Here is a 25,192-nt window from a genome sequence, read left to right on the forward strand (position 1 = left end):
CTTGGTTGAATGCTTGATTCTGATTGGTCGAGCGCTGAAATCAGCGGTGAATTATGAGCGTATAATGACCGCTCCGCTCTATAATTCACCGCTGCCTAATCAACGGCTCAGAGCAGCTGCTGTATTCAGGCTGCACTGCGTGGATTTCGTGCCGTATCCAACATGTCAGCCATGTAAACAAACACACAGCGACATTTACAACCAAACGTTGCTCTGAAGAATGTCTTTAAAAACATTTGAGGCGAGAAATAGACGACGCAGTAACATAAATGGTTTCTATTTGATCAGCACTTCCTTGTTTTCCAAGGCGACCGTGTTGCGCTCGGGGGGACACACTTTCAGCCGTCTGTAAACAAGGAAACACTTTGTTTTGATTTTAGTTTTGAGTCAAATTATTAATTGTATGTATTAGCCGGGTAATAAGTGCTATAAGGTCTTGCTGCTTGGTCATTATGGCTTATATGGACACTTCGGGCTGATAATTCCCCTCGGCTCCGCCTCGGGGAATTATTACCCCGTCGTGTCCATATAAGCCATAATGACCGCGCAGCAAGACCTTATCGCATACATAACCCACACCTTGAATCAGTTTACATCAAACCCAGGTGCGTTATTTCTTTCCACAGTGTTCCACAGTGCACCAATTATCTGCACCTGTGTTGTTTCTGCAGCCTAGCCGGGAAATACTTTCTTGCAGAGCAGACCTTATTGTGTATTATTAGTGAAATAGAACAGTTTTAATTGGTACATGTCTATGATTTTCATGTTGCAATATTGTGACCGTTTTAGAAAAGCAATAAGCCACACAAGGCTTGTGGTTACCGGGGTAGTATACACCGGCTGAGAGGGTCGGAAACACTCGGCTGCGCCTCGTGTTTCCCAACGCCTCTCAGCCGGTGTATACTACCCCGGTAACCACTCGCCTCTTGTGGTTTATTGCTTTAATATAACCTAGAGACAAACATAACCATTTGAACCTGAAAGGATTTGGACAAGAAAATAGCAGATCTACAAGCTCACAAAGCATCATGAAGCAAGGTATTGTGAGCTTAGATCTGCTATTTTTGCATGACAGGAGTGTGTGTCTGTGTGCGTGCGTACGGCCGTACGCGCGTGCATGCGAGCGCGGGTACAAGGGATGGGTATCGTTCACCTTTGAATCGATAGGATACTTTTTTCGATACCTGGGAATCGATACGATACCTTTTTCGATACCATTTTCGATACTTTTTATTTATTATTATTATTATTATTATAATTATTATTGGCCTTTTTCTAAGGGCTATTTTACACACCACAATAGGTTAATTAAGCCAGTTATTCAGCCATTTCCATGTTAAGTAGGCCTGGTAGTAGAGTAGTTGGCTATGCATAATTATAGTGTTTGTCTACAATAGAATATACACATACTTTTTACAGCTAGGCTATTGATACTGTTTTATTATTATTATCTTACCTTATCTTAGTTTTTCTTATTATTACCTCGATCACTTGATTATTACCTTGAACACTTGACTTGCACAGTTGCGCTGTTGAATGCACCTCCGTGTTGAACGTGAACGCGCTACCGCACAGCGCACATGAACGCACATGAACGCGCTACCGCACAGCGCACATGAACGCACATGAACGCGCTACCGCACAGCGCACATGAACGCACATGAACGCGCTACCGCACAGCGCACATGAACGCACATGAACGCACATGAACGCGCTACCGCACAGCGCACATGAACGCACATGAACGCACATGAACGCGCTACCGCACAGCGCACATGAACGCACATGAACGCACATGAACGCGCTACCGCACAGCGCACATGAACGCACATGAACGCACATGAACGCGCTACCGCACAGCGCACATGAACGCACATGAACGCACATGAACGCGCTACCGCACAGCGCACATGAACGCACATGAACGCACATGAACGCGCTACCGCACAGCGCACATGAACGCACATGAACGCACATGAACGCGCTACCGCACAGCGCACATGAACGCACATGAACGCACATGAACGCGCTACCGCACAGCGCACATGAACGCACATGAACGCACATGAACGCGCTACCGCACAGCGCACATGAACGCACATGAACGCACATGAACGCGCTACCGCACAGCGCACATGAACGCACATGAACGCACATGAACGCGCTACCGCACAGCGCACATGAACGCAGAGCATGGACTCACAGTCACAGACACAGAGGCAGGCTGTCTCGCTGCCTGACAGTGGCTGGCGAAACTAGTGCTTAAAACGTTTGTTTCTTTCAACCGATCCATTACTTTTTCCAGACGGTCAGAAGTACAGACACATGTATCTACGCATCCCGCGATTGCCAATCATATTTATGACAGCCTACAATACAGAAAGGCTTTAGGTGTTTAACTTCAACACGGAAAGAGTGGGGACTTCACTCTCGCTGCTGCGGGAGAGATGGAGAGTAGAGGTGATGATGATGATGATCACACAGTGTGGTGGAGCGGAGAGTATAGACGTTGGATAATCATCATAATAATAAAAATTATAGGCTATTGTTGGCTATTGTCACAGTAGGTAGGTAGATGCGACCGGCCAGGGGTGTGTTCAAGAGTATCGAAACAAGGTATCGTTCGTTTTTACGTGAACCGATACTCGATAGTATCGACGTCATGCGATCGATACCATTAAAAGTATCGCTGACGATACCCAACCCTAGCGGGTACGTGTGTGAGCGTGCTTGTGTGCGTGCGTGTGTTGAATTACCATGACCAGTGACACAAGTATTATTATTATATATATATTTCTTTGCAGTGGTATTCTCACTATATACTTTTATTCCCAAGCCATTATTATTTTAAAGTAATAACATTTTTACTTGAGTACAGTTTAGTGCTACTCTACCTCGGTGCATGTCCAAGACAACCTAAGAATAACTGGATTAAAGATCACTACAGATGACAGTGAAGATACTCTACTACTGTCTACATTGTGAGCAGTAGTAGAGTCATAAAACAGTCATAAATAAACATTATTAAAACGATTACAACCTATTCATAATTTAAAACTAAAGTAATAAGAGCCAGACCATTTATAAACCTGGTGATCTGTGCTCAGTAGAGTTTGCCCAGTGCCAACCAGTTTCACCATCAGTAGGAAGGTTTGGAGATTTCAAACCTAGTTTTATTTTAAATTCATACAAGAACAACGGCTTACATTTAATTCTCATTATTTAACACCTGGGTGAGCATTCAGCAAAACTAGCAGATCTACAAGCTCACACCATGTCATGTAAGCTTGTAGATCGTCTAGTACTTAGTATTTTCACTAGATACTTTTACTTCTACTCGAGTCATTATTTTAAAGTAACAATACTTTTCCTTGAGTACAGTCTAGGGCTACGCTATGTCCAAGACAACCTAAAAATCAAAGATCACTTTAGCTGACAGTGAGATACTCTACTACTGTCTACATTGTGAGCAGATACAACACATTGTTTGTGTCTTTCCAGTTGAGATCAGTGATCTTACTTTGTGTGTGGAGGTCCAGGTTCATTACTGAAGTTGGGATTTTCTGCTTTAGACGTGTCACTCTTCATAGACACACAGCTGGGTGTTGGAGACTCTGCTCTGTGGTCAACACTTCTGGAATCATAAAGATACACCACAATTAGCATATGGATGACTATTTTAGTTTCTTTTTTTATTATTATGCTACCTTATAATTAAAACTAATCTTGAACACTGAGTCCATAGTTTTCATGTGCATTTCTTCATCAAATACAAATAATTGTCAACATTGAAACCTTGCACATTGAGTCTGATGAGTCTTATTAACTGTATTGATTGTGGACTTTTGTCTCTCTATTGTTTGGAGGGTCCTCAATGGGTGAAATACAAAAACTTTAGGCTTGCTTGACAGATTGGCTGTGTAGCAACCTTTGACAGGCGCATTGTATTCTCAACTACTGATGCTAAATAAGAGGTGTAATTTCAGAAAGAAATGGGGATGGCAAAACAATAAATTGCCACTTAAAGGAGTAGTTCACCCCAACATGACTTTTGTTCTATTGATTACTCATGTCACAGAGAATTGAGTTCAATAGTATTTTTTTGTATTTGTCGCATTCCTAAGACACAAAATGTACAATAGTAAATTTAGAGCGGTCACTCCTCATTGACACACAGCTGGGTGTTGGAGATTCTGCTCTGTGGTAAACAGTCATAAATAAACATTATTAAAACGATCACAACCTATTCATAATTTAAAACTAAAGTAATAAGAGCCAGACCATTTATAAACCTGGTGATCTGTGCTCAGTAGAGTTTGATAACAACTAAATCATTCATTGTGTTTTACATTCTGACCTGTGATCAGTAGAGTGGTGTCCATCTTTGAAGAGAATAGGTCTAATCATGGACCAGTCACTCTTCATGGAGACACAGCTGGGTGTTGGAGACTCTGCTCTGTGCTGATCAACCCTGGTAGAAAGAGAGGATGAACATTGTTTAATGTATTTATATTCAATCATACAATCCATGTGGAATCCACACACACTTCTAGTCAAACATCTCTTCTATGAACTCTCTACTCTGAAGAATAAAACACTTCAACGTCCTCAGAGTGATAGTGGTTCAGAAATGGACGGTACAAACAACCTGTCCAGTGAACCAGTTTCACCATCAGTAGGCAGGTTTGGAGATTTCAAACCTAGTTTTATTTTAAATTCATACAAGAACAACGGCTTCCATTTAATTCTCATTATTTAACACCTGGGTGAACATTCAGCAAAACTAGCAGATCTACAAGCTCACACCATGTCATGTAAGCTTGTAGATCGTCTATTTTGTATGAAGTAAGTCAGTACTTCAGTAGTATTTGTAGATCTGCTATTTTTGCATGACAGGAGTGTGTGTCTGTGTGCGTGCGTACATGCATGCGCGCGAGCGTGGGTACGTGTGTGAGCGTGCTTGTGTGCGTGCGTGTGTTGAATTACCATGACCACTGACACAAGTATTATTATTATTATATATATTTCTTTGCAGTGGTATTCTCACTAGATACTGTTATTGTCAAGCCATTATTATTTTAAAGTAATAACATTTTACTTTTTACTACAGTTTATTTTTTACTCTATCTCGGTGCATGTCCAAGACAACCTAAGAATAACTGGATTAAAGTTCACTACAGCTGACAGTGAGATACTCTACTACTGTCTACATTGTGAGCAGATACAACACATTGTTTGTGTCCTTCAAGTTGAACACAGATAAACTGTACGTAGGTGATCTTACTTTGTGTGTGGAGGTCTTGGTTCATTACTGAAGACCTGTGTGAACATTCAGCAAAACTAGCAGATCTACAAGCTCACACCATGTCATGTAAGCTTGTAGATCGTCTATCTTGTATAAAGTAAGTCAGCACTTCAGTAGTATTTTCACTAGATACTTTTACTTCTACTCGAGTCATTATTTTAAAGTAACAAAACTTTTCCTTGAGTACAGTCTAGGGATACGCTATGTCCAAGACAACCTAAAAATCAAAGATCACTACAGCTGACAGTGAGATACTCTACTACTGTCTACATTGTGAGCAGATACAACACATTGTTTGTGTCTTTCCAGTTGAGATCAGTGATCTTACTTTGTGTGTGGAGGTCCAGGTTCATTACTGAAGTTGGGATTTTCTGCTTTAGACGTGTCACTCTTCATAGACACACAGCTGGGTGTTGGAGACTCTGCTCTGTGGTCAACACTTCTGGAATCATAAAGATACACCACAATTAGCATGCAGATGATTATTTTAGTTTCTTATCTTTTATTATTATGCTACCTTATAAGTAAAACTAATCTTGAACACAGAGTCCATAGTTTTCATCTGCATTTTTTTCATCAAATACAAATAATTGTCAACATGGAAACCTTTCACATTGAGTCTGATGAGTCTTAATACTGTATTGATTGTGGACATTTCCCAGACCTAAAATAGTAAATGTAATCATAAATTGCTTTTGTCTCTCTATTGTTTTGAGGGTCCTCAGTGGGTGAAATACCAAACTTTAGGCTTGCTTCACAGATAAGCTGTGTAGCAACCTTTGACAGGTACATTGTATTCTCAACTACTGACGCTAAATCAGAGGCGTAATTTCAGAAAGAAATGGGGAAGGCAAAAAAAAAAAGAGACAAAATTGCCACTTAGGCCCCACTTCTAAAATAGTGGATCTACAAGCTGAGCGTTGAGAGCTTGTAGAACAAATATATTCGCAATTTGTTTGGGTGGTTGAAACTTTAAAAAGGACGTGTCTGTACGTGCGTGAGCGTGCTTATGTGTTGAATTACCAAGACCAGTGACACAAGTATTATTATTATTATTATTATTACCCGTATTTTTGCAATGGTATTCTCACTATATACTTTTATTCTCAAGCCATTATTATTTTAAAGTAATAACATTTTTACTTGAGTACAGTTTATGTTTTACTCTACCTCGGTGCATGTCCAAGACAACCTAAGAATAACTGGATTAAAGTTAACTACAGATGACAGTGAAGATACTCTACTGCTGTCTACATTGTGAGCAGATACAACACATTGTTTGTGTCTTTCCAGTTGAAGTTCACAGAGATCAGTGATCTTACTGTGTGTGTGGAGGTCCAGGTTCATTACTGAAGACGGGCCCAAGTCCTTTAGAGCGGTCACTCTTCATAGACACACAGCTGGGTGTTGGAGACCTTGCTCTGTGGTCAACACTTCTGGAATTAAAAACACACACAAACAAACACACACACACACACACACACGCACACACGCACACACGCACACACACACACACACACACACACACACAAAAGAAAAACACAATTCAACACGATTAAATTGTCAAAGTTCCCCACTGACCATGAAGTGATTTGATACATTACTGTAGGTTTGACAATAGAACATTATTATTATTTTACTAGTCCATTAGTGTGGTTGTGTTGTGTATTGAGGTGAAAGTAGGAGGTGAAAAGTCTTGTAGGATAGTAGGATTTAACACATCGGTGACTACCGGTCTCTTAGGCCGATTTTGAGATTGCAAAGTGCAATAACTCTCCCTGTGAAGGTCTCAGAAATCCTTAGCGTTTATATAGTGTCATTTTCCCAAGCCTGTTTTTTCTGCTAAACCATGAAGTTAACATTGAAAGCGAGCGTATTTGAGAGGTCAATTGAAATGCTAATTCACATTTGGAAGACAATAGAACCCCCGCTGGCAGCAGGGGGAAGAGGTGTTGCGCTCCTGGGCCAAAATGGAGAGAATTAAACGGTCAAAATGAACGATAAATGCAGGCGGAGTGGTAGTTTTTCATTTTCAGTCACCCAAGTGTTAAGACGTATATGACTCCCATTGTAAGAATGGATTCAATGTTTGGAACAATCTAGAACGAGTGTGTCACAACTCTCTTCTTCTATGGTTCTGGGTGCAACTAGTGGACTTTCTGCTGATATCCTACTTCCCAGAATGCATCTGGCACCAGGACATAAACACTCTCACAGGAGGCATAATAAAACATGTATGTTTGTTAATACAGCATTTATCATGAGTGATGTGCTCTTTTTATAGGTTAAATATTTATATAACCTAGAGACAGACATGCCATTTGAACCTGAAAGGATTTGGACATAGGTGTACTTTGCAGTGGTATTCTCACTATATACTTTTATTCTCAAGCCATTATTATTTTAAAGTAATAACATTTTTACTTGAGTACAGTTTATGTTTTACTCTACCTCGGTGCATGTCCAAGACAACCTAAGAATAACTATTTAGGCCTAACCTATAGTTAAGCCTAAATCAGAAATTAGCCTACAAAAACAAATATAATGTACATGTACTGTAAGCCCCTCCCAAACACAAAATGTGTTCCCGGCCTGAATGGGTTAAAGATCACTACAGCTGACAATGAGATACTCTACTACTGTCTACATTGTGAGCAGATACAAGACATCGTTTGTGTCTTTCCAGTTGAAGTTCACAGAGATCAGTGATCTTACTGTGTGTGTGGAGGTCCAGGTTCATTACTGAAGACGGGCCCAAGTCCTTTAGAGCGGTCACTCTTCATAGACACGCAGCTGGGTGTTGGAGACTCTGCTCTGTGGTCAACACTTCTGGAATCATAAAGATACACCACAATTAGCATATGGATAATTATTTTAGTTTCTTATTTTTTATTATTAAGCTACATTATAAGTAAAACTAATCTTGAACACAGAGTCCATAGTTTTCATATGCATTTATTCATCAAATACAAATAATTGTCAACATTGAAACCTTGCACAGTGAGTCTGATGAGTCTTATTACTGTATTGATTGTGGACATTTCCCAGACCTAAAATAGTAAATGTAATCATAAATTGCTTTTGCTCTCCATTGTTTTGAAGGTCCTCAGTAGGTGAAATACCAGACTTTAGGCTTGCTTCACAGATCAGCTCTGTAGCAACCTTTGACAGGTACATTGTATTCTCAACTACTGACGCTAAATCAGAGGCGTAATTTCAGAAAGAAATGGGGATGGCAAAAAAAAAGAGACAAAATTGCCACTTAGGCCCCACTTCTAAAATAGTGGATCTACAAGCTGAGCGTTGAGAGCTTGAGAGCTTGTAGATCAACTATTTCCGCTATTTGTTTGGGAGGTTGAAACTTAAAAAAGGACGTGTCTGTACATAACAACAGTCCTGGTAACCTCCAACATCATATAGCTGTAAGAACCATTTGAGGCATCTTGTTATCGGTGTTGCCAGTGGCAGAGGAAAACATTTAAGGGGCTGTGTTCGTGTGTAGCGTTTGACCGTTCATTTATTTACTTATTTATTGTATGTCAAAGTATAGGACTTAATAGGCTAATAAATATTATAATTTATGCACACAAGGAAACGTTTGGACTTCAGTTATTATGAGCACATGTCTGAACTCCCTCAGTAAGCAGTAGCACCAAGTATAGGACTTGGGCTCTACATTAGCTCACAAACTGACTCGCTTCAAGTTGACTGTTTTATTGGGAAGCAGTCAAACCAGGGCTCGTTTTGGACACACAGAGATCAGTGATCTTACTGTGTGTGTGGAGGTCCAGGTTCATTACTGAAGTCTGGAGGATGTTGTTTAGACCAGTCACAATATTCATATTCATACAATGATCATTTGAATGAACACATAGACTCCTCTCCTCCCAATTCCCCTGTCCCGGTCTCTTGACCATTATGTCCTCCACTTCCAACAATGCGACTGAGCCAAACCTGCTACAGAGCATGCTTTGGAGGCAATGGGCTTTGCTTTGGACTTTCTTAAAAAGCCATAACTAAGATTGCCAAATTATTGTAGTGGAGTAAAAGTACAATATTTGGATCTGAGATGTAGCAGTGGAGTAGAAGTAAAAGTACTGTAAACTGGAAATACGCATTCAGTAGTTAAGTAAATGTACTTAGTTTCTTTACACCGCTGCCATTGTGTGTATATGGTACAGGAGGATTGTCTTACTTTAAGCGTGGAGGTCCAGGTTCATCTTTAGACCCACAGCTGGCTGTTGGAGACTCTGCTCTGTGGATGAGATGTTTGTCTCTTCCCTCCTCCTCCTCTCTCTCCACACACTCACTCATCTTTGGTCTTTATTTAACCTGCCAAGGTTAGCAGAACATAGTAAATGATTAATGAATGAATGTACAAAACACACACACACACACACACACACACACACACTGCGACGTGCTGTGAGCTTGGAGGTCGGCTATTTTTGGAGCTCGATACCACACTGAACTAAGCATAATCAAGTGAATACTGGAGATGTGGCGTAACGGCATGGATTTCTACACAGAGAGGGCAATTCTTTCAACATATGATGCATGCATTCAAGTTCAGGAAAACACATTTCTAGAACGGTGTCAGTAATATTTTCAATATCATTCTGTATTATCAATATGCCATTGACATAGGATGATATGTTGAAATATTAACTGTGAGCCTGCAATGAGGCAACAATATCACCATCATAATGATGAGACTACAGTAGATGAACAACAATATCACCATCATAATGCTGAGACTACAGTAGATGAACAACAATATCACCATCATAATGATGAGACTACAGTAGATGAACAACAATATCACCATCATAATGCTGAGACTACAGTAGATGAACAACAATATCACCATCATAATGATGAGACTACAGTAGATGAACAACAATATCACCATCATAATGCTGAGACTACAGTAGATGCAGATGCATGCAGTAGCTCTTGTCAACCAACAGGTGTCCTACTGCACCACAGCATTGAAATATCACAATAGAAGAACAGGGAGACCTTGAGTCCTTTGATTATCATGTGGTGTAAAGTAACTAAGTACATCTAAGTACATATACATAAGTACTGTACTTAAGTACAATTTTGAGGTATTTGTACTTTACTTGAGTAATTCCAATTTCCAACACTTTTACTTCTACTCCACTACATCTCGGATCCAAATATTGTAGGCCTACTTTTACTCCACTACATTTAAGTACCAGATACTTTGCAAATATAAATAAATACATGAAACACTTTGGCCTTATTTTATACGAATAGGACTGATCGTGGATAGCTACTGGGACTTAAGTGGGGACTTGATCAACCCCGGCTGGGTCACCTGGGCGAGGATGTATGATGTTGCGAGACCCGAAACACCCGTCGACCCCAGGCTACATCCCAGTTGCATCCTTGTGATGTTTCTTTTCATCATATACCATGGCTATTTGAAAATAGACGATCTACAAGCTCACAATGTGTCGCATCACGACGCATTGTGAGCTAGCTTGTAGATCTGCTATTTTCCAACATTTTGTATTTTTAATTTTGGTACTTTGAGTACATTTTGATGCCAATACTTTTGTACTTAATTACTCAAGTAGATTTTGAATTCTGGACTTTCTATATTGCAGTATTAATACTTTTATATAAAGGACAACTTTGTTTTTAGCCACTTGTACGCATGCTCCCAACCACTGAAATAAGAATCCCTAAAACAATAGAAAGAAGTAAATGAAATAATTTTAACACTCATCTTTTATATTCTTTAATTACAATCTAAAATATGAACCCTTGTTGTAAAAAACTAAAGTTGTCCTTTAAGTAAAACATGTGAGTAGGCTGCTTTTTCCACCACAGCATGTTAATAATACTATTGATTAATTAACATACTTTACCCTGGTTAAAATAATATTTCATCCTCTAAACCAAGTCATGGACTGCTGGCAGCTTTGAGATGTCAGCTAGTTCAGTAGTTCCTTTGTATTAAAATATTTAAAATATATTGTAGAACTGTTAATTGTAAAATAGCTCACTACATTCACAAACGTTAAATACTGAGAAGGAAACCAAACCACTTCCTTAAAACAACTTGTGTTTCACACAGGCAGCTTCCCCTCAACCACGTGGCCTGCTCTCTGCATGTTGGTGCACATCTGGTCTGCAACGGAAACATTGTGTGTGTGTGTGTGTGTGTGTGTGTGTGTGTGTGTGTGTGTGTGTGTGTGTGTGTGTGTGTGTGTGTGTGTGTGTGTGTGTGTGTGTAATTATACCAAATACAAGCGTTACTTATATAGGGTTAAATAATCAACATAATTATAATGTTCTGCTCTGTCTAAATGGGAGAACAGGGTAAGATGAACCACTTTTTGCTTATGTTGACCTGGTGAGATGGTAGTAAATTCAAAACATCTAGGATGTCTGCTATCATTTGAAATGTTAAGTAAGTGTCTATGACAAAGGACCATAAAAATATGACCTATTAAAAAAAAAGTGGTCATGTGGTTCAACTTACCCAGTAAGTTGATCCAGGTAAAGGGGTAAGTTCACCCACGTGATATTCTTATCTTTTAACAGTTTAAACTTGAACAAAGAATGTATGTACTTATCAGAAATAGTTTAATAACACATTTCCCTTTTGCAAATAGTCTTATTTCCTTTCTTACGGTTATTTAAACTGTAAGAAAAAATATTACAACCAATTAAATAACGTTTGTTATTCAGAACCTTTTAATATTTGCAATTATTAATATAATATTAAAAACTTCTCTTAAATGAGTGTATTCATCAAAATGGAAGATGATTCAGCATCATTTTAGTAGCAAATACCTAATAAAAAAATATATGAATGGTGATTCACATAGTTCAATTTACCCCAAGGCATGTGGTTCATCTTGCCCCAGAGCCACCATTTTGACAAAACCTGGCTAGCTTGATGCTTAAGGCTCATCTTTAGCTAAATGATTCACATAGTTTTATACATTGGGATATCACCAACATGCATGCTATATAAGTTTAGACCTGGGTACATTTGCTTTAACATAAAATCATTATAAAAGTAAAAAAAATTGACTTTGACCAGCAAAAACACTTTTTGAGGTAGAAATATGCTTTCCACTTTGCCCATGTGTCTGTCAACTCCACAGCCAGGTGGAAATGATGTTTGTGTTCTTATTTTAAAGTCAAATGACAACTCATGTGTATAGTTTTAAAGATAAAGGGGGTGGTTCATCTTACCCAGTGGTTCATCTTACCCTGTTAAGTATTTTGCTGGTGACATCAATCCTAAGATTCATAACCAGATTAACCACAGAGAACAAGTACAGACAGGCAGACTAGACAACAGGGAGTGGTAGCTTTAGTAGAAACCAGAAGCATAAAGTAGCCTATAAACTGTTCCTGTGAGAACCAAGTGGTTCTAGTAGTGAATATTAAAACAACAACACCTACTTTACGTTAGCTTTTGGTCCTTATTGTGTTTTGTTTTGTCTTCCTCACATGTTGTCCTCACTGTCAAGTTCACAGTTGTTGTCGTGTCTCAAAATGGCTCCCTGAGATACGCTGTGCACTTTCATTTCCTTATAATGTGACTTTGACCCGCCTCTACAGCTCTAGGGCTACAGTCAGTTAGATGATATCATGTCATCTATTCTCTACAGCTCTAGGGCTACAGTCAGTTAGATGATATCATGTCATCTATTCTCTACAGCTCTAGGGCTACAGTCAGTTAGATGATATCATGTCATCTATTCTCTACAGCTCTAGGGCTACAGTCAGTTAGATGATATCATGTCATCTATTCTCTACAGCTCTAGGGCTACAGTCAGTTAGATGATATCATGTCATCTATTCTCTACAGCTCTAGGGCTACAGTCAGTTAGATGATATCATGTCATCTATTCTCTACAGCTCTAGGGCTACAGTCAGTTAGATGATATCATGTCATCTATTCTCTACAGCTCTAGGGCTACAGTCAGTTAGATGATATCATGTTATCTATTCTCTACAGCTCTAGGGCTACAGTCAGTTAGATGATATCATGTTATCTATTCTCTACAGCTCTAGGGCTACAGTCAGTTAGATGATATCATGTCATCTATTCTCTACAGCTCTAGGGCTACAGTCAGTTAGATGATATCATGTCATCTATTCTACACAGAGGAACCAACACATAATAGTCAGGGAACGAGTTGGGCAAGTCCCACCATGTCTCATTTCCACCCCCAAGTTATTATGTTATGAGTAGCCTATGCTATGACTGTAGTCAGTGTTTAAACACACAATAGAAGATCATTGGACTGACTGACGTGAGGACAGGGTTCACCCTGCATGAACACATGCTGAAATACAATGCTATGCATTTGTTGTCTTTTGTACTGTAGGCACACTATAGCCCAGTGGTTCTCAACCTTTTCAGACCGCGACCCCCAAAATAATCATATTTTAACTGGGGACCCCCCCACCCTGAACCATTACAACACGGTTCTATTGGGACAATAGCAGATCTACATGCTCACAACGCCTCTCGAGGCGTTGTGAGCATGTAGACCTGCTCAAGGCCAATGTTTAATTTGTTATTTTAGAGGTATTAAAATGTCTTTAAATTGTCACTTTAGAAGTGTGCAGATACCCTATCCTTATGTTGGTTTGTTTACTGTTGAGAGAGAAAACAACGTTTCACATTAAGTTAATCATCTGGGGACCCCCCTAAAATAATTTGGGCCCCCCCCCGGGGTCCCGACCCACATGTTGAGAACCGCTGCACTAGCACACAATAGACAGACAGACTGGCAGACACACAGACAGACAGGCAGTCAGACACACACACACACACACACACACTAAAAACTGCTGGGTAGATTCATCTACCCAAAATCTGAGTAAAAAATGGTTTACCCATTATGGGTTATTATAATGGTGTTTGTATAATGGGTTGTTTTGTACAGCTCATACATTACCCAGCTGCTGTCTACCTGGCTGTCAAACGGTGACCATTAGTCCTACACACAGCAATGAACTCCTTAACCACATCAATAGTTTTAGGCGAATATGCCTGAAACCAATAAAATAAACAGAAGAAGCAGATTTACAGTGGAAAGGGGAGGTGAGGATGGGCTTAGATGGATGTCGTTCATATCCAGTCTAAATATTCTTAATCTTATTTACGGTGTTATAGCCATATTTTGAGCGGTGCCACCGTCTGCCACGTACGGTCTCCTCTCCTCAGCATGTTACTAGGACAACGACCGACGCCGTCTCGAGATAAACTGTTCTCGAGATAAACTACAGTATAACCGGCATGTATCTTTCTCACTGACTGCTGCTGCTGCTGTAGCCCTAGAATGTCTCCAATATTCGGTCGAATGATACTCCGTATATTCCCTCAGATCTGGAGCCATAGAACGCTCCCATGGCGCGGCGGTTAGCAACTAATCTGCGCGGCACTAAAGTGCTGCGCGCTACTTGTGTACTCACCCAATAATTAATTCCTCAGCCTGGGAGAAAGATATTGTCCTATAGTGTCATATCCATTTGAAAGTTCTGGCTGAAAACGTGTACTTTGTAAAATATCTCCACTTATCACGAGCCAACACGGACGACTGACACGACCGGGCGAGGGGCCCGGAATGACTGCTGGACTGAATATATCAAAACTTCCTTTTGGAAGCACAAAAGTACGGGGCACGCAATCACGCAGGTGGTGCGATTAGTCACCCCACGTCAATCACAAGCACCTGTCAATTGTGTGCCCCGTACGTTTTGTGCTTCCCAAAGGAAGTTTTGATATATTCAGTCCAGCAGTCATTCCGAGCCCCTCGCCCGGTCGTGTAAGTCGTCCGTGTTGGCTCGAGTTAAGTGGAGATATTTTACAAAGTACACGTTTTCAGCCATAACTTTCAAATGGATATGACACTACAGGACAATATCTTTCTCCCAGGCTGAGGAATTAATTATTGGGTGAGTACACAAGAAGCGCGCAGCACTTTAGTGCCGCGGAGATTTCGTGCTAACCGCCGCGACATGGGAGCGTTCTATGGCTCCAGATCTGAGGGATTATACGGAGTATCATTCGACCGAATATTGGAGACATTCTAGGGCTACTGCTGCTGCTGCTGCTGCTGTTGTTGTTAATGTTGTTGTTTTTGTTATGACACCCAGGTTTTGAAGCTGCATTCAAAACGGTCGTGAAGTTCTATCAACAACTCGGCCATAATTATGATTAGGCTAGATATCGTTCCTGGCCAAGGTTTAGCCTAAACGTCTATCTCTGACATTCTCTGTCGCTATCTACTCTCCCAAAACTATAACTGACATTCCAAAGTGCAATTCTCCTCCTCCAACAACATGGCTGTAGCCTACCAACTAAAACATAAAGTGAAGTGCAGTCAGTGATTACACTAAACTAAAACATAAATATAAAGTACAGTCAGTGATTACCCTAAACAGGTAGCAGTCCCTCCGTAACCGTCGCGGGTGTTCCATAATATTCCATAGGCATGTAAAGACGAGTTGTTGGGTTATCCAGTCTGTGCGTGTTTCCTTTCTGCACAGACTCTGCGACAAGCACTTTAAACACCTCCCTCCCTCTCTCTCTCTCTCTGTGTGTGTGTGTGTGTGTGTGTGTGTGTGTGTGTGTCTGTCTGTGTCTGTCTGTCTCCCCCCCCCCCCCTCCCCCCCCTCTCTCTCTCATGGCCATTGGCCAACTGTTGCTGAAGACACGTGATTTACAGTAAAGTAGAGAGAGGTAGGGAGGCAGGGAGATTTGGCACATCAAAGCTTTATGATTATGAATACCACATAATAATAAACTAATGACAGAGTACAGCATCTTGCAATGGGCCTGGTGTACAAGATACACTACACCTCCAAGATACCCTTGTACCTGACAAACTACTTCTTAAAGGTCAAGGATGTTCACGATCACAACACCAGAGGCAGCTCCACTAATCATCATCAACCTAAATGTACCACTAAACAAGGCTCTAATTTGTTCTTCTGCTATACCACCAACATGTGGAACGCCCTACCGCAGGCCTTAAAGGAGAGCAAATCCCTAGCCTCCTTCAACATTGGTCTGAAAAGTCACCTTCAGGCCTGACTAAGCCCCCATCTGTTGTTTTTATTGCCCTGTTTGCCTTGGCATGACAGGGGTGAAAACAGACCCATCCCAAGGGAGGATAACACGGGAATCGGCTGTTTTTTTTTTTATTATTTTCTTTTCTGCTTTTGTAATTGATGTTATCCTAAGCAAAGTAGGCCTACTCTGTTCTATCCTTCTGTCTTTCAATGTTATATGAGATACATAAAGCGGTTCCTGTGGAAATAAGCCATAACGCTTACTAGGATCTCCTTTTACGTAATTTACCTTGTACCAGTGATTTGTGCTGTCATGAAACTGTACTTTTTTTCTATTGCAAACTGCTAATAAACTCTTCAATCAATCAATACTGTAGATAAAATAACACAGCATTTTTGTAGTGAAAGTCAACATTTTGGAATTGACATGACTTTGTGAATCCATTGTTAAAGGTTGTAGGTTGTCCCCTGACTGTTCAGATGCTGCTGATGTGCATGGCAGTAGTGGTCAAGGCGCGTACCACATACTAGGCTATGATGCCTGCTGGCGTCGCTGGTTCGATTCCCGATCCGGACGACCTTTGCCACATGTCATTCCCTATCTCTCTCCCCATTTCCTGTCAGTCTACATGTGCAAAGAGTTGAGGAGGAGTGGCTTATTGTCTGAAACCCATTGCTCATGAGGGTGTGTGTGTGTGTGTGTGTGTGTGTGTGTGTGTGTGTGTGTGTGTGTGTGTGTGTGTGTGTGTGTGTGTGTGTGTGTGTGTGTGTGTGTGTGATAATTAAACAAAGTAAAGTTGATCAATCTAAAATCAAACCTCCAGTTTTAACCAAACAGACAATAATGAGTTGTCTCCTATACAGCATGTTGACTAGAAGTTATTAGATATTAGTAGTAATTATAGGCTAAGTACGTACTTATACTTACTTTACTTATAAATTATTAAGTACTTATACTTACTTTACTTACTAGTAAGACACCTAAGTCTATATAACTTCTAGACTAAAAATGTCAGTGCAGTGTGGCTGGTTCTACAGACAGGGATCTCCATACATGGGCATAAAAGGCATTGTATGTAGCCGATGTGGCATCCATATATGGGTATGCCCATATCAAGTAGGGGAACCACACTAACATAATCCCTATTATGCCCATATATGGAGATCCCTGTCTGTAGAACCAGCCACACTGGTTAGACTGACATGTATAGTCTATTAGGTTAGACTGACAAGTCTGACATATACATATTGGCATTCACAGAGTATCAATATTAAAAATGCTATATTTGATATTGACTTGGATTGTCATTGTTGACTAAATCCATAAGGAAACGTTTTTATTTAACTAACAAGTGACTGTGGAACTGAATTATTACACAATATTAATTTCTGATCCAAACTCAAATAATTAGTCGTGAAAATAGCCGACCTACAAGCTCTGTCTGCTCCTTTACATTACAGACAGACAAATATTACATTACATTTTCATTGTTGTCATAATTATTACAGTTTCTTAAATGTTTCTTTCAAGAGAAGCTCATGGAGGGAACTTTAAGGAAGAGAGGAGAGCAGTCTTTTCCTGCCTCTATTCTGTCTGCAGCTGAAACAACGGTGTCGGGTGTCACTAACATGTGAGGCACTGCAGAGCAAAACACAACGTATGGCATAACTTTCTTACTCTGTGTGCAGTTATTGTGCATGCCATGGCCACGCACTCAATTATTATTATATACAATTATTATATATATTATATTATTATAACATTTTAACATTTTGACAGTATTTCACCCCTAACATGACTTTTTTTTCTTCTTTTTTTTGGGTTGTTGCACACACTTCTCACGTAAAATCTCAAAGCATCAACCTATAACATACAGATGTCAATTACACATCACCTTGTCGAAACACTACACAATGTTCAGTTGTTGCACACACTTCTCACGTAAAATCTCAAAGCATCAACCTATAACATACAGATGTCAATTACACATCACCTTGTCGAAACACTACACAATGTTCAGTTGTTGCACACACTTCTCACGTAAAATCTCAAAGTATCAACACACAACACACAACTATTCAAAACTCTACACATTCAAGTCTGATGTCAATTACACAAGCACCTTGTTGTATAAACACTATTGCACAACTGAACATTGAGACAGGAACCAGAGACACAAAATACAAAAAATATTTGAAATACAAAGATATATCTTGGTGACACTATCCTGGTCAATATTAGACCAAGTAATGACCAAGTATTTAGATTTTTTTCAAAATACTTTTTTATATTTTTTGCCCATCTCTGACCGGAGGCATGATGCCTAAATCTACTGTAGGCTAAATCATGTACCCAAATAAAACTTTTTGGATGCATATTTGTGTGCTGTTTTATGTTTGACTATATAAAAAAAGTAGGCCAACACTGAGTAATTTTACAAAAGGAGAAATAGCTCATTCTCCAGAGTCAATGTCATTCATATGGTGTGTTCCAATTCAATGGTGTGTTTTCAATTTTGCACTCCAGTGTGCTGTAAATGCTTGGTAGTGTGCAGCAAATGCTTAGTTGTGTGTACTGAATGAATGGTATGTGTCATTTGAAAATATGGCGTGTGTACCAAATGAAAACAAAGTCCATTTTGTGAACACAGTTACACTAAGACACCATGCTTGTCCTCTCCTCTCCTCTCCTCTCCTCTCCTCTCCTCTCCTCTCTGCTACTGTGTCACCATTAACCTCTAACTGTGATAGAGGTCACATAGGAGGAGCTAAATGTTTCCCCAGGATCAACTATATCTAATCATAATTAATGGGTGGGGGTGTCTACAAAGTTTTAAAGACAAATTCTTATAAAGAATAATGGAGTGTTGGTCTGAATTAATCAGTGGTTCTCAACCAATCCACATAGGTAGAAGAATAAAAGTCTGCACACCGATTTATGCTCCCAATGATAAAAGTTTACTTGTGGTTACGTTTCGAGCCTAACGGCTCTTCATCAGACCTTCACAATAGCAGTGTAGACATGCATTTATAGTCAGTGTGTCATCCCACACCTGTGGGCCATAGACCAATCAGTCCCCAATCAGTGTCACATGTTCAATGTCACCAATACATATTACATGTCTTGTATTTGTACCTCATACATCGTATACATTATATACATACATATACATAACCAATTCTGTTCCCACGAATTACAAATATACAAATCCAAAAGGACTCAGGCCCTTAGGCCATCATAATGCTACCTAAAAGAGGCGCCTCTTGTCTATTGTAGAGATTAGTAAACATGGGACAAAAACACCTTAATATATTACAATATACACAGGAGAGACTGTTACTAGAGGGAATAAACAAACAGGGCAGTACTTCAATTGAAAAAAGAAAACACCAGATGTATATGAACATCAGAAATAGACAACAAACACAAACACTGTGTCTGTCAGTACCCAGATCCATATAGGCCCAAATCCAGCAGAGACCCCCTATAGGAAGGGTCTAATATCGTAGTCCTCATTAAGGCCCTTAGGAGCTAGAGTCTGCAATGTGTGAATCCAAAAAAGTTCCCGTTTTAACAGCATGTTATCAATGTTTCCCCCTCTGCGTGGTAGTTGTATTGATTCGATACCTGTGTATCTAAGCATAGAGACAGTGTGTCCTGCTTTAGAGAAGTGTACAGCCACAGGGCTAGTGATAACATTGTTTCTAATTGTACTGCGATGTTCTGCAATGCGGGTTTTCAATGGTCGTGAGGTTTTCCCAATATACGCCAGCCCACAAGGGCACTTCAACATATATATCACATTGGCTGTTGAGCATGAAATTATGCCTTTGATTTTGAATTTCTTCCCTGTATGGGGATGGTTAAACGAGTTAGATTTGCGTGTAAAGTTACACTGTTGACATCGGCCACAGGGGTAATTTCCAGCTGGGTTGTCACTAAGAAAGTGTGAGGGTGCTGGGGGGGGGCAAATCAGCCCTCACCAGCATGTTACGCAGATTGGGGGCCCTCTTGTGTACCACCCGGGGGGGTTGGGGTAAACATTTTTTTAGCACGGGATCTGTGTCGATAATATACCAATGTTTCTTTATGGCCTTTTCTATATTGTTGGATACAGGTGAATAGTCAAGCGCACAGAACACTCTGGGTTCGGTCTGCTTAGGCCGCTTACTGGTAAGGCACTCAGCCTGTGTAGTGCCAGAGAACCGTGATGCTGCATTCTTTATCCAGGTTTCTTTATAACCTCTCTTCCGGAAGCGTTCCTCCAAGTCCTTGGCCTGGGTATTGTAGTCTTCATTGGAACTGCAAATCCTTCTGATGCGGTTGAACTGGGAGATGGGGAGATTCCTTTTGAGAGGGAGAGGATGATATGAGTCACCATGTAAAAGAGACTTCCTGTCTGTGGGTTTTCTGTATAAATCAGTTTTGAGGCCATTATTTTCCTTGATTATTAGAATGTCAGAAAAATTCATTTCCTTGACGCTTGCATCCATAGTAAATTGTAGATGTCTATTTTGAGCGTTCATAAATTCATGGAATTCCTTTAGCAGGGGCTCTGTTCCTGACCAGATAAGGAAAATATCATCCAGGTATCTCCTCCAATTGGAGATGTATCTTAAATATGGATTTACCTGGTGATTAAAGATGATGTCCTGCTCATAGAGTCCCACATATAGGGAGGCAAAGCTAGGGGACATCCTGGATCCCATGGCCACGCCTGACGTCTGTAAATAGAAGGAATCGCCAAATAAGAAATAGTTGGATATTAGGACATCTTTAATGAGACCCACTAAGCAGTCTGTGCTTGGGTTGCAGTCAGCTCTCAGATCTAAAAAAGTCTTAGTAGCCTGTAGGCCCCCTTCAAAGGGTACATTCGTATACAGGGACTCAATGTCCATTGCTACCAAAATGTCTGTTTCCTCCACCTGTTGGATTGATTTTATCATATTAATAAAATCCATGGAGTCTCGGGTATACGAGGGCAAAGTGGTTACTAGAGGTTGGAGGAAAAAGTCCACAAAGGCTGACATTTTCAGTCAGGGAGCCTATGGCCGAAATGATGGGTCTGCCTGGAGGGATCTCTGTGATTTTTTTATGTACCTTGGGAAGGGTATAGAAAACCGGCGTAATGGGAAAATCCACCTTCATAAATTCATGTTCAGCTTTGGTGATGATCCCTTGTTCTAATAAGTTATTCAGACCATCGTGGATAGATTTCTTGGTGTCTGCAATAGGGTTATTCTCCAATTTCTTATAGAATTTTTTATTTGCCGGTTGTCTCAATATTTCCCCCTCATAGTCATCCCTCTTAACTCATTTTGTGCCCGCGATTTTCGGTCGCAATGATGTCCAGAGTGCCTCCCGCAGGCTCCGTCCACTTGCACTCTCTTATTTTGAAGGCCCAGAAGTGCACCGCGTGATCACTTCCGGTCTGACGTCATCGGGTCGTGCGCCGGAACCGATCGTTGTTTACGTGGTGCCATGCTGGATTGCGTTGGAGCTTTTATACATGTGTTATATAAGCGAGCATCTGCCTCCATCTTCGCTTCTAAAGTGTAGTTTTGAGATAATGGACATTAAAGATGAGATCCCCCGTCCACCTCAATGTTATGGGATGACTATTGTGTGCTCGTGGAGCCGTGATGATGACAAATCAGCGCGGATTTTCGTCTCCGGACATCCGGCCATTCTACTCGGTAATGTACTCAACGTTACAGTAATTTATTACTTTTCGCGCGACATCACGCATTCGGCACTGTAAGTACTCGAGTACTTATCGCGTGACATCACGCAAACGGCACAGAATGAGTTAAGAATCACTATGGCACCCCCCTTATCGGCACTCTGGATAACTAATGTTTTATCCTTTTTTAAGTTATTTAGTTCCTCCCGTTCCTCTTTTGTCATGTTGTCAGCCAATTTGTATTCTTTTCTCTTACTGCAGATGGCAGCGACATCCCTTTCTACCAACTGGCAGTAGGTGTCTAGAGAAGAGTTTCTGAATTTATGAGGTATAAATTTAGATTTACCTCTCAACCAATCCACAACATCATCATATTAGAACTGGGAGTGGGGGTCCCCGACCCACAGGTTGAGAACCACGGCAGTAGACAAGTGGTTCCCCTGACTACAGCATTTTGCTATGAAATGTTTACACGAAAAGACCAGTTCCACAATGTCAATAGTTCACAATATAACAGCATAATGTCAATATGTTCACAATATAACAGCATAATGTCAATATGTTCACAATATAACAGCATAATGTCAATATGTTCACAATATAACAGCATAATGTCAATATGTTCACAAATATAACAGCATAATGTCAATATGTTCACAATATAACAGCATAATGTCAATATGTTCACAATATAACAGCATAATGTCAATATGTTCACAATATAACAGCATAATGTCAATATGTTCACAATATAACAGCATAATGTCAATATGTTCACAATATAACAGCATAATGTCAATATGTTCACAATATAACAGCATAATGTCAATATGTTCACAATATAACAGCATAATGTCAATATGTTCACAATATAACAGCATAATGTCAATATGTTCACAATATAACAGCATAATGTCAATATGTTCACAATATAACAGCACAATGTCAATATGTTCACAATATAACAGCACAATGTCAATATGTTCACAATATAACAGCACAATGTCAATATGTTCACAATATAACAGCACAATGTCAATATGTTCACAATATAACAGCACAATGTCAATATGTTCACAATATAACAGCACTAATGTCAATATGTTCACAATATAACAGCACAATGTCAATATGTTCACAATATAACAGCATAATGTCAATATGTTCACAATATAACAGCACTAATGTCAATATGTTCACAATATAACAGCATAATGTCAATATGTTCACAATATAACAGCATAATGTCAATATGTTCACAATATAACAGCAATGTCAATATGTTCACAATATAACAGCATAATGTCAATATGTTCACAATATAACAGCACAATGTCAATATGTTCACAATATAACAGCATAATGTCAATATGTTCACAATATAACAGCATAATGTCAATATGTTCACAATATAACAGCATAATGTCAATATGTTCACAATATAACAGCATAATGTCAATATGTTCACAATATAACAGCATAATGTCAATATGTTCACAATATAACAGCATAATGTCAATATGTTCACAATATAACAGCATAATGTCAATATGTTCACAATATAACAGCATAATGTCAATATGTTCACAATATAACAGCATAATGTCAATATGTTCACAATATAACAGCATAATGTCAATATGTTCACAATATAACAGCATAATGTCAATATGTTCACAATATAACAGCATAATGTCAATATGTTCACAATATAACAGCATAATGTCAATATGTTCACAATATAACAGCATAATGTCAATATGTTCACAATATAACAGCATAATGTCAATATGTTCACAATATAACAGCATAATGTCAATATGTTCACAATATAACAGCATAATGTCAATATGTTCACAATATAACAGCATAATGTCAATATGTTCACAATATAACAGCATAATGTCAATATGTTCAAAATATAACAGCATAATGTCAATATGTTCACAATATAACAGCATAATGACCAGTTCCAATGTCAATATGTTCACAATATAACAGCATAATGACCAGTTCCAATGTCAATATGTTCACAATATAACAGCATAATGTCAATATGTTCACAATATAACAGCATAATGACCAGTTCCAATGTCAATATGTTCACAATATAACAGCATAATGACCAGTTCCAATGTCAATATGTTCACAATATAACAGCATAATGTCAATATGTTCACAATATAACAGCATAATGACCAGTTCCAATGTCAATATGTTCACAATATAACAGCATAATGACCAGTTCCAATGTCAATATGTTCACAATATAACAGCATAATGTCAATATGTTCACAATATAACAGCATAATGACCAGTTCCAATGTCAATATGTTCACAATATAACAGCATAATGTCAATATGTTCACAATATAACAGCATAATGTCAATATGTTCACAATATAACAGCATAATGTCAATATGTTCACAATATAACAGCACAATGTCAATATGTTCACAATATAACAGCATAATGTCAATATGTTCACAATATAACAGCATAATGTCAATATGTTCACAATATAACAGCATAATGTCAATATGTTCACAATATAACAGCATAATGTCAATATGTTCACAATATAACAGCATAATGTCAATATGTTCACAATATAACAGCATAATGTCAATATGTTCACAATATAACAGCACAATGTCAATATGTTCACAATATAACAGCACAATGTCAATATGTTCACAATATAACAGCATAATGTCAATATGTTCACAATATAACAGCATAATGTCAATATGTTCACAATATAACAGCATAATGTCAATATGTTCACAATATAACAGCATAATGTCAATATGTTCACAATATAACAGCATAATGTCAATATGTTCACAATATAACAGCATAATGTCAATATGTTCACAATATAACAGCATAATGTCAATATGTTCACAATATAACAGCATAATGTCAATATGTTCACAATATAACAGCATAATGTCAATATGTTCACAATATAACAGCATAATGTCAATATGTTCACAATATAACAGCATAATGTCAATATGTTCACAATATAACAGCATAATGTCAATATGTTCACAATATAACAGCATAATGTCAATATGTTCACAATATAACAGCATAATGTCAATATGTTCACAATAT

General features: G+C 39.1%; 1 protein-coding gene across 1 annotated transcript in view; it reads right to left on the reverse strand.

Annotated features, from left to right (window-relative positions):
* LOC308307236 (NACHT, LRR and PYD domains-containing protein 3-like) overlaps positions 1-25,192 on the reverse strand; it is a gene marked incomplete at its 5' end in the record, with an annotated part of 86,942 nt that overhangs the window by 16,758 nt on the left and 44,992 nt on the right. The window contains 3 exons of the mRNA XM_080752409.1: positions 3,521-3,634; positions 4,358-4,471; positions 5,634-5,732. Of these exons, the coding sequence (XP_080608535.1) occupies positions 3,521-3,634; positions 4,358-4,471; positions 5,634-5,732 (327 nt within the window). The remainder of the gene's footprint in view (positions 1-3,520; positions 3,635-4,357; positions 4,472-5,633; positions 5,733-25,192) is intronic.

The sequence above is a fragment of the Nannobrachium achirus genome (assembly GCF_963921795.1).
Source record: "Nannobrachium achirus genome assembly, chromosome: 1".
Taxonomy (NCBI): Eukaryota; Metazoa; Chordata; class Actinopteri; order Myctophiformes; family Myctophidae; genus Nannobrachium; species Nannobrachium achirus.